The following is a 12602-nucleotide window of genomic DNA, read 5'->3' as shown; positions in this document are numbered from 1 at the left end:
ACTTTAGTCTAGAGCAGTTAATAGCTGCGAATAGCTATTGCCTCCAAAATTTGGTACTTTTTATTCATTAAAGAGACTTAGACTTGATTGAACTCAGTAGCAATTACGATTCAACATCTTAATTTCATTACTAAATTTAACAAACTGAAAGTCATATTATTCAATATTTAAATTCCGTATTCTTTAACTGATGGCTAATTCCCAAACTAGAATACTGTAAATCCTTTAAAAAATTTGATTGAAGTTTCAAGTAGAAAATGATGAATAACGTTTCCCCTCTTTCAGTATCACACTTCGCTAATACGAATTAGAAATACTTCACAATATAAAATCAACTTAACTTTGACTGATTAAATTTTTTAATTGAGGATTTTTTTGAGAATAATATAAATAAAAAAAAAACATGTCTTTGTTTATTTTGGTTTCCTTTCCTATATATTGAATTCAGCTTTTGAGGAATTGTAATAGAACGTACGATAGAAGAAATCACTTTAGCTTCATTTTACATGGATACACTTATTTATATTAAATCGTAGGCTTTTTTGTCATTTAAGGGATATTCGTTCTTAAAACCTTATTTGAAATGCTAGAATTTATCAAATAAATATCAAATTAATAAATATAACCTTATATAAATAGTCAAGTTGTTTCTCTTCAAAATAATGTCAATTCAACATATATTCAGTAATTTAGAAAATAAATTAATTTACTATTTGCGCCTCTAAAATTTGGGTTCATTAGTAATTTGATAAAGATATTTTTAAAAAGTTATCAACGTTTGAAAAGAATTTAAGAAGAAGATTAATATTTATTGTAAGTATACAAAGATACATTACAAAGATATAAAAATGATTAATAAATTTCACGTGTATACTGAAAATATTTACGATATTACAATGATTCAGTAAAACATAATACGTATACATTTAGTGAAAATTCCACTATTATAGTTAAATAAAAATACCTAAGCTACTATAGAATTTCTCTTTATTATTAAAGGATTATATTTAATGGAATATTTCTATATTTTATCAAAACAATATGGTTGTCAAAAACAAGAGTTTTTAGTTTATTAATTCAAAGTACTATTACATAAAAAATAATTCAATTATTAGTTCTAGAAACCATTCAAGTTTATCCAGTCATATTGCAATGTGTAAAAGTATCGTATTATTCATTTTTAAAATAATGCAAATAACTTTGATTTTTTGTAAATTTAACGTAACGAACAATTTTCTATCAAGAATTATATATGAATTTTGATTTTATATTAAAAATTTTCCAATTTATTTATTATTATTAAAAGTTTTCAATTATTTAAAAATTAATAATTTTCATGTTAAAGTGGTTGAGCATGATATCGGTCAACTTATTTACCATTGTTTTGTTTGTAAATTACGTGTATGTTCCTAAGATTGAAAAGAAACATAATTAATAATGTTAATAAATAAGTGAATAAATAGACCAGTAATTTTCTAATAATTAATACTTATATTCTACTAAATATCGAATAAATTCAGATATTGAAATTATGAAATAAAATTGTTTTAAAAATATCTCTTTGGGATAATTAGCAGAGTATATTAATAATGAATACTTTAAATTATTTATCAGAATCTAATTATTAATCAAATGATGGATTAAAATATTTTGTTCTATTCGTTTCATTTATCTTACTCTCAAATATTTCTGGTACAAAATAATCATATTCCATTATAATTTGTGTATAATCATACGGAATACTTCAATGATATTAAATACTTAAAATATCTGTAATAGTATAATGCAGAGATAAAATTAATATATGTACGGGAATATAATATATTATATATTTTTATTAAATAAGTAATTGTGTGATAGAAATATTTCAAGCAAAGAGCAATTTTCAATATTTATAAACTTTGGCACATTTTTAAATTAAAACATCAAAGTTAATATTATCAATAAAATAACTTACATTTAAATGCTTAATTGATGTAATTTCTGTTTTAATTAAAAAATATTTATCACAAATATTATTTTGACTGTTGCTCATACTAAAAAGTCTAAAATTTTAAATATTTTTTTTATATGATAATACTCCCATGCCATTTTTAGCAAAATACAGTGATAACAGTCGATTGTAACTTTGTCACGAATCAACTTTAATATTATCTTTTCATTTTTACTTTACGCTATTCGAAGATCTCTTCTATTAATTACTGTGTACATTATATTTGAGAATCCATTTTCAAATGTTATATATATACACACAATTAATACCTTCAATACTTAAAAAAACCTATTATTTTTTAATTGCTGTTCAATTATGGAATTTTAATTATTTTCTAACCTTCGGTGAATGAAAATTCTGAAAAATTTCAAATATTCTATTCTGCGTAAGATAGAGAACCCATTTATAAAGCATTAGAATGCATTAATAAAACTTTCAATATGTTGACAATATTGAATTTATATTTTAATTGTCATAATCAGTTTTGATCACTTTTTAATTTTGAAACGCTAATAAAACATTAATTTAATTGATGAATTTTCTGAAGTAAGAATTTCATAGATACGCTTATAAATTATAAGCAATATTCTACTTTGGTATTCAAATAAATATTTGGTTTTTTTTTATACTTTTTATTCAATAATATACATTTTAAATATTTCTATGCACTGATATACTGATTATTGTACACAAACAAATTATCCCTATTGTGCATTAAATTTAGTTTAACGTGGAAACTTTTTGTAATGGAATTTCTATGTTCATAAGCGTGACAAGTATTATTCTTCTTCGTTATTTTGCATGTTTCCCACTCATACATATATTTTTAACATTTTTATTTCTTTCTTTTTCGCGACTTAACCAAGACTTTTCTGGGTATCATGGCTTTTTTTAGAGAAACTATAGTACTTAGGAAAATAAAACTTTGATGGATCTCACTAAAAATTATAGCATATAAAAGAAAAAAGAATTATAAAAGAAAAAAGATGAAGAAATTATGGAATACTATGTTTTTGTGTTTTTAAATGCCTGTTAGTTTAGATTAAAATAACAGAAAACATATTTATAACTGTAAAGTAAATGCAGTACTAGTTGATATAGTAATTTTATAATAATTTATTACGATTATATTTTATTGAAATCCTTTTCATATTTAAATTCTAAAAATAAATAGTAACCTATTTAATATTAAAAGTTATTTTAACATGTATTTTTAAATGAATATGACAATGAAGTTATAATTAATGAATGATGGAATTTAATTGCATAAAGCATTTTTTGCAAGTATGATTTGTAACGTCGAATAATCAAACAAGTAAATATGCTAAAAATTTATGGAAAAATGTAATTATAAATTGTACAATACCCTTTGTCTTCTAAGAAATGAAATTTCTTTTGATTTAATAACATAATTATATTAATAATAATTAGCTAAAATTACATTATGAAAATTATTACAAATTATTTATAATTTATTTCTAAAACTTGTACTATTATATAATATTATTGTGTAATACTATATAATATATTATTATGCGATATACTTAACTGTTTAAAATAACACACGGAAAACAATATTTATGTTAGATTTTTAAAGTAATTGCACAATCGATCAAAGGCATATGCATAATGTGACAAAATAATTATACTGCACTGTTGGAATAAGCGAAAAAAGAGAATGTGGATATTGAATTGAAAGGAAAAAGAAAAACTTGTATATAACAGGATATATGCGCGTGCAAACTATGGGCGTAGAAGACAAAAAAGAATAGAAAAAGCAACGGAGAATAGAGAAGGAAGAGAATAGAATTTAATTTTTTTAATTCACCAAATGGTCATATTGAAATGTTTATTACTGCAAAACGTACTTTACTTACATTTTATCATTTATTCGAGTATGTTTCATTATACTCATGGATTCATGGACTCATTCCTTATGCATATGCATTGGTTTATGCATATACATAAATGCTCCCCTATATTTGATTGCATATGTGAGTGTATATGCATATAGTTCTCAATTTTTATACACCGTTTCATCAAAAAGTCACGAATAGTAAATATAGTATTTAATTAATTAAGGAATCCATATAAAACTAATGCATGCTTCAAGATGAAAAAAAGGTACAAATTGTGATTAAATACCAGTGAATATATGGTTATTATATATTTGATTATGGTTATTTTATTGTGGTTATTATATTATTATATATGTGAATACGTATCTATACATATTCACATGCATATCAGAATATTAACTGTTACACGCTCGAAAAGTTTTCCTTTTTTTTTATCAAAAGATTAGACAATTTCATGGTCGAACTACCTATTCTGAACAATATAAAACCTTGGAAGCTTTATTTTAGTTAACAAACTTTTTGAAACTGATGAATATTAAACACACGCGTTTAAGCAGTTCAAATTTCTTTTTCTTTTTCTAATTCTACTCTAAATCACGGTTAAAATTGAAAATTATATATAATTATTTTATTTATTAATTATTTGAACGAGTGTTGAATTTTTTCATTTTTTTTTAAACATGAAACAACTATTAATGTCTCATAAATTTGCAATAAACATTTACATTATTAAATTAATAATTATATAATAAACTGATTTATAAGATCTTACATAATAAATGCTATTTATTTATAACTTTCATCAAAAATATGCTCCTCCATATTTACACTTTTTTTTAAATGTTATTAATTAGTTTTTAAATAGCTTAAGCATAAAAATTATCTCAACATAAAAAGAAACCTTTCAACTAATGAATACTTATAAATATAATATTAGTGTTATATGCTGCATTTAAAATAATACTGTTAATAGAATTTATATTTATTTTAAATTCATTTTCTCAAGAGTAATAGAAAGTATAAATTCTTCGATTTAGAAATATTGTAGATATTAATTTTAACTATTAATTTATATACATAGAGTATAGAATATATATTTATATACATATAGTATTAAAATACTATAATATTATTTTATTGTCTATAGACACCACACGCGCACACATATATATAGGCATATTCATAATATGAATATCATAAATTTTTTTTTTTATTATATATACTAGTGGCTATCGCCAAATACATATATTTAAAATTGTATGCAATATATAATAGAAAATTATAAATTATATTCAAAATTAAATAATTATATAGAAATAAGTTTATTAAACTAATTAACCTTCTTAATAAATAATATCAAATAAAAATTATACACATTTATTGTATAAATTTATAGCGATATATAAAAATGAAATTATTATTATGAACAAGTGACTATTAACTTACTAGCATAATATTCAAATGAGAAATGAGAATTTGTTTTAAAAAATCAACCATGAAATTGTCCAAAGGCCTAGTTCTGCTGCCCTCTGTAGGCAATCTGTCACACTTTACTCTACCTTATCTACTGCTTGTAAACAGAAACTTGAAATGGTCAAATCGAACGCAATGTTATATGTGTTATTTACCATATAAGATATTTACCACGTAATATTACAACAATTGCGGTTTATTACTTGCCTTACATTTATGTGTTGTACACTTTAATTAATAACGAAGCATAATAAAATCAGGGTTAAATTAATTAGTTTGCAATTACATTATTATTATTATTATTGGTAATAAGAATAATTTATACATAGCCTATGTTTTTAATTATATTACGAATAAAAATTCAAGATATATATCTTAGAAAAATTGAAAAGAATTAAAAATAAAAATATTTGTTGAACTTTTTTGTTACGTGCTCAGTGTATGATATCTTAAAAAAAAAATATCAAGGAACATGCGAGGAAACATCATTTGTCCAACAGAAATTTAATATTTTTTATTCCTTCATATTATCCATAAATGTTATATATTTTTTTCTTTTTTTTTGAATATCCATTACCGTACATCGTATTAGACAAAATATTTGCAAATGCATAACAAAATTGATAAGTATACATTTATTAACAGCTCTTCCTTTTTATGTAATCGGTCAACCAGGCATTTTCAAGTATTTGAAATTCTACTTTCTATTTACGCTTGTCGACTGCATGTGGAAATTTCACTTTTAATCAATCTTATCGTAGAGTCATCTGTAGGTAGTTTTTTTTTCTTACTGTCTAATTTGTTCACAGAAAAGTAGTTCTGTCATTTAAAACTTGTTATAACGTGCCGTGCGCAATTGAGTTTGTGAAAATGTAGTTGCAATAGTCTCTCAGCCCAAACAACAATTTTTCATAAATCTTATTAAATGATGAATGTATATGAAAATAATGATTCGTAATATAAGTTATCTAAATTGTAGTATCAGAAAAAATCAACATAATAGAATAACAAAAACAAATGACTTTAATCCGAAGAATAATTTATATTGCTAACAAATATGTTTATTTGTTAATGAAGAAACCTTCTGCTCAAATGAAAATATAATATACATTTCAATTTTTCGATCCCCTTTATTGTATTTGTTTTTTTTTTCTTAATTTCATATCTTAATTACTTTAAAATTATGTTTTCTGATCCAAGGATTGTAGAAAATTTAATGTTTTGACTACATAAAAATGAAATTATTTTCATCGTGTACATATTATATTACTGAATATTATTTGGAGATTACAAAAATGCAATTTAATACGGTGGAAAATTTTTTTTTGATTATGTTTACATCATTATGGAATATAAATTACAAGCTAATTCAAAATACGATTTAAAATTCAATATAATGGTGATTCTCGAAAGATGATGAATAATAATAATTACAATAATAATTATAATAATAACAATAATAATAATAATAATAATAATAATAATAATAATAATAATAATAATAATAATAATAATAAACATCTTTATTTAACAGGGGAAAGATTAAGATATCGAACGATTCATTCCATTGTTTCTCTTAAATAATTGTATTTAGTAAATCTTATAATTCTTGCTTGCTAATTTTATAAAGTCATCATAAATTGTAAATGAAATTTAACGTGCAAACAGATTGAAACTTTAAATCATACTTCTCGTTAACGCTATCATTGCAACAATAACTAAGTATTTGATTAGTAGATTATGCATAATATAAGAGTAGAAACGTACTAAGAAGAATATTTTAAATAATAAAAATAGTGACATATAAACGATATTTATGCAAGTATATATTAATAAAAAAATTAATCTACATAGATTGTCATTTTGTATTTTTTCTTCAAGAGACAAGTAAAAATTAAAATATAAAATGTGTATTCTTCGGTTTTTTTTTTAAACGTGATATTTTTATAATTTGAATTATTATTGGAAGTTTTAATTACGATATTAATAGAATGTTAAAAAATACCTATATAATTATCACTTCCTAGACTTAGATGTGTCTAATTCAATTATCAACTTATTACATTTTATTAAAAGTGTTTTAGTTATAGGTTCTCTTGTAATTCTCTTGTTATAATGAATCATTGTTATCATTATGAAAGAATGATAATTCATTAATATATATATGCTATATTATATAATGTAAAAAATTAACGCTTAAACTATTTCTTTTCATATATCACATAAAAAGCAGCGCATTATTCATGTACAGTTCATTTTATAAGTAAAAGATAATGTTTCACACTAAAAATAAGAATAATAAAAATTAAAAAATTAAACTATTGTATTTAATTTTAATAATACTAATGAATCTCTTTGCTTATGAATTTTTAATCAATTAAAAATGATTAAATATAATAGTAGATCAGTAATAGAAACTTTTGCAATGTTTACAAAATATTTTACATTTTATATTAAATTATTTCTTATCATATGTTGTTTTTTTTTTAGAAATAATAAGAATTCTTGTTAATAATAAATTTAGTATTTATTATTGTAAAATTTTGTAACTTTGACAAATTATATTTGAACATGAAAGCCCCTTCTATAATTTGACGAGTAGATAAAATTGATTGGGCTATTGACGATTTTATAATAACGATTTAATATTTTGGTCAAAATAAACGACGATAATTTTTCTAAATGCTTTCGCATAAACAACGAAAGTACGTAAGTAATATATAAACTAATGATAATGGCAAGCTCAGCGAAAGATAAAATTACATACAAATGGTACTTGAAGTTTTATTGTTTTTATTTTTTGTCTCAAAGCATTTGTTTTAAAAAAAATTACAAGAAATTAGTGTACTTGAATTGTTTATAAACTAATCGAGGATTTTCTTCTTAGTAACTTTATCTATGAAGCAGCAAATTCTAAAAAATGATATAAAATATTTTGCCCTAATTTAATTATTATTTCTGGCATTAGAAATTTACTTACATAAAATAAGCACTTCAGTTGCACTTATATGTTTAGAAATGAAAAACGTAAAAATAAATGTATATATTCTATTTATTTAATGCAATTTAAACAACATATTATTTACTTGATTTATTTTCCAAAATTAATAGATTTTTTAGGACAATAAGTACGACAATGTACGATATAGCATAACTTTGTTATGAATAAATATGGTTATCAATACAAAATAATACGTTTGTATATTTTAAAGATTCTTATTAAATTCTGTTATAAAGTACGATTAATATAAGTTATAAAGCTACACGACATAGTAACCAATTAGATTCTTATCCTTAAAATATGAGCAAATTAAATAATTTTCTGCATTTTCCGAAATAAAAACATTGTTCTCAACTGGTTCAATGAAATAAATTTAACTTTTCACCTCTATATTCCAATTCAAAACTTGAAAACAATTACAATGCATCTAAATCGAAAAAAAATTCACATTCAAAAGTTAATAAGCGCTTGACAATTAAGGAAATTCTTTTTTTCATTCCACCATCTACCTTAAATGAAAATTGCAATAATTCTCAAGTATATGAATTCCTAATTATATGAAAAGTATAAAAATTAAACGCAGTTTTAACAATCATATATATGTCAATTTCAACAAAAACAAAAAAAAAAAAACAAAAAAAACTAAACCATTGCAGTTGAAAGAATTCTTCGCTAGAAATTAAAAACACGATAAAAGTATTTGGATGTATCCAGACATTTTATTTCCACTAATTAATAATAGCTTTGCGAATTTAGCGTAAAGCCGAATATACGACGAAAAAATTTTCACAATTGTACTAATTTCCAATAAACTACATTTTATTACCAATTAGCGTTCCTTACAAAATGACTACCACCAACTATTTTAACCAAAGGTATATAAATACGCATAGCGTTGTGAATTCCAGGCCCGACGGGATCTCCAAGTATTCACTTGGTTAATTCAAAAGCGCTCGCCTTCAAATCCCTTATCCCCGCTTTTACATGCCCGTGCTCTAGCCAATCGCACAACAAGCAGCGGCAAAGCATATAAATGAAAAGCTTGACCTCTGCCCAGGTTGGCACGTGGCCCCCATGCACTCTAAATGATAATCGACTAGTCGAATTGGACGTTAAGGAGGTAGGTGAGCTCGCGCCTACACCCTCCCAACCAAGAACTCCTGGGCCATTGTCCGATCGAGTCTCTCCCGACCCTCGTCCTCGCAGCCGCTACCCGGGCTTGTCTTCCTCGGGTCACCGGGACTCCGGTAGCCGAGCTCCCGCGGCCCCGGACCCGAGCGCTTGCCCACCGAGTCCAGAAGTCGGCGATTCTCGCTTATCTGGCGCTGGTCCTCCATCGCCTTGCGACGCGCCAATTCCAGGAGCACCCGCTCCCGTAACACGTCCACCGAGTTCACGATCGACAGGGAGCCGATCCTCTTCTCGCGACCATACAGAGACTCCAGGGTCCTCGGCTCCAGCGGCTTCGTCTGCAAAGCAAGACCAGCGGGGCATTAGCTAGATCGTGGTGATACGCATGCACCGAAGGGCCGAGCTCTCATTGGAAAGGGACTCTTTAATCTGGAAAGGATCTTTACTTTCAGAGCCAATCCAAACCTTCCATGACCGCCAGCCACAGAGAGAGAGAGAGAGAGAGAGAGAGAGAGAGAGAGAAAGGACCTTACCATCACAATGCAGGATAGAAGGTGTTATATTTAAAATATCCGCAAATCTTCCATTCCCGAATTCCCTTGTTTTTAACAATAATCTCTAAACTTTATATCATTGTTAACAGATCGAGCTATTTCTATCTCAAGGCAACTTGAATTATCATCTGCAAATTATATCGCGTTCAATCCGCTTACCAAAAATCCCTTTTAATTTCACAATATTCGTCTCATTGATGTCATTAATTTTATATTTTACGATTCGTTTTAAATCCGTAAGTGACGCACGAATTACAAATAATCTTGCTTATCCTAATTTCCCTTATAACAAGATTAATTATCAAATTAATCCACTGTTATCAAATTCTGTTAAATAGTTATATTATATTTATAAAATATACTTTCCTTTCCATTAATTCGTTTTTTATATTTTAACGAATATAAAAACATTTATAATAAATATAAATGCATGATTACAATTACAATGAAAGTAGTTATTTGAGTAGCGATAGAAAAAAAAACGGAATGATATTACAGTGACTGGTTTATTGATATAAATATATCTAAAGTGATATATGTGATTATCTAATTTGCATTAATAAAATATTTTTCATAATACCTTACAAAGCTAGTAATTATTATTTCCATAAATTTTCCATAAATCATATATTCTTATTAATTAAGTTTTTAAGCGCTTTTAGGAAATATCTTAATTGCGTAACATTTTCCATACAATATTATGCGTTCTAAATTCATAGAGTATTTAAATTATTGTTAATATCATTCAAATAACTTTGCGCAACTATATATTATAGTGAATAATATGCGATTTTTTTATACATTTCCATAATATGTGTTTCAATCATTTAACGATTCGATTAAACCTTTAAAAATATAATATTCTGTCTTTAAACGAAAGAATTTAAAAATAGAACTATCGATTTTAGGTAAAGTCAATTATCTTTTGCGCTAAAATGTAAAGCCCAATGCAGTGGAATTTATTCATATACCTCTTATCATTTTCTTAATACCAAGAGGATGCAAAAGAAATGTAAATTTAAAGGTCGATTAGACTTGTGCTATTAGTAAAGTGTAGGTTTTATAATTGGTTTTGTAATTGGTAAACAGTAGGTTTTCCTTGACATACGACAGCTTAATAAATACGTCCGTGATTATATAAATAACGCAATTGAAGATGAGAAGTTGTAAAATTAGTCGAAACCTTCTGTCCGAAATCCTGGTGATTCAGTAGTAACATGAGTAGTAGATGATCATAATCGACGGGTATCTTAGCTCTCTGATTGGTGGTATAAATCATCGGCGTCGAATTAGCCAAGGTAATTAGGGTCGTCGTCGCCAGAAGACTGACTAGGCTCATCACGTGGCGCGCACCTCGATTGACCTATAAAGAAAAAAATACTTAATGCAGGCACATGAACGTAGAACAAGTGACGAGTTGTAAAAGCCTGTCGCTTGAAATTTGTTACGAGGAATTGATTATTAGCGCGCAAAAAAAATGGTGGCGCGAATAGGTTCGGCACACTTAAACGAATTTAAACAATAATACTAACCCGGCATTTTTAACCATTTTATACTATATAAAAAAAAATTTCGCGAACAAATACTGTAATATTATATTTCACTATTTACAAAATAAAACTTTAAAAATATATATATATATAAATATATATATATACGAAGAGTAGATATTTACGGTGGTAAGGAGACTTTACGATAATAAATATTCTTTTTTTTAAGCCGTCATACAAGTGTTCGGTTATTTTAAAAAAATCAAAGCAAACATCAAACACTGTCAATATGAAACGAATAATAATTTTCTATTGACTGTATTTGTTGCCCTAATTGTAGAAAATCTAATAAAATTAATTGTTAGAAGAGAATTTATAATTACTTCATGTTTTATAAATAATACTTATTGATTTGGTATATAATACTTTGCAATTTTATAAATCTACATAAACTATAAGTACTTGGCCTCACCTATCGAAAATCATTGATAACGAAATTTTGATAAAACAATTTATGGGTTCATGCTGGAAACATGCGTTACAATTGAATTTTATGTGAAGAATATCATAATTTATTTATAATCTTATATACATGATCACGTAATAAAATCAGGAAATATTCGGTACCTAATTTGCTACCGCATGCTACTAAGATATCGAGGTCAATAAAAATGTTGAAACCTTTATTTGAATCAAACTATCGACAAAAATGGAAAAGAGCACAAATAACACCACATATATCCTTTATCTTATAATAAAATACTTGATGTCTTATCATTATCGATTTACAACTTAATTTATTATAACCCATTGCATACTACGATTCCGCGATATATCTTACTACTTATCGGCTACTGTGTCTTATCATATTTATTACAGATATATACATATATATGATATACAGAATATATATATATATATATTAACTACCACTTTTAAAACTATTTTTAATAATTTGACATTTTTACATATAAAAGCGTCACATTTACAATATTTCATTGGCTTAAAGAATTTAGTATATTGAAATTGATATATTATATTATAATTTTATTTTCCAACTCTATTATTATGCAAAAAATAACAAATTATTTTGCGACATCA

At 25.3% G+C, this 12602-nt stretch overlaps 1 protein-coding gene across 2 annotated transcripts in view; it reads right to left on the bottom strand.

Annotated features, from left to right (window-relative positions):
• Positions 1–9094: 9094 nt before the first annotated feature.
• Dh44 (corticotropin-releasing diuretic hormone 44) overlaps positions 9095–12602 on the bottom strand; it is an 80029-nt gene continuing 76521 nt past the window's right edge. For both annotated transcript variants that reach the window (XM_011499436.1, XM_011499435.1), the window contains exons 2-3: positions 11195–11374; positions 9095–9795 (exon numbers count right to left, since the gene is read on the bottom strand). In XM_011499436.1, coding sequence (XP_011497738.1) covers positions 9463–9795; positions 11195–11350 — 489 coding nt within the window. In that variant the 5' untranslated portion in view covers positions 11351–11374 and the 3' untranslated portion in view covers positions 9095–9462. The remainder of the gene's footprint in view (positions 9796–11194; positions 11375–12602) is intronic.

Source organism: Ceratosolen solmsi, unplaced genomic scaffold (genome assembly GCF_000503995.2).
Source record: "Ceratosolen solmsi marchali unplaced genomic scaffold, CerSol_1.0 scaffold35, whole genome shotgun sequence".
Lineage (NCBI taxonomy): Eukaryota > Metazoa > Arthropoda > Insecta > Hymenoptera > Agaonidae > Ceratosolen > Ceratosolen solmsi.
Note: the sequence above shows the minus strand (reverse complement) of the source record. Positions and strands in the feature narration are given on the sequence as shown.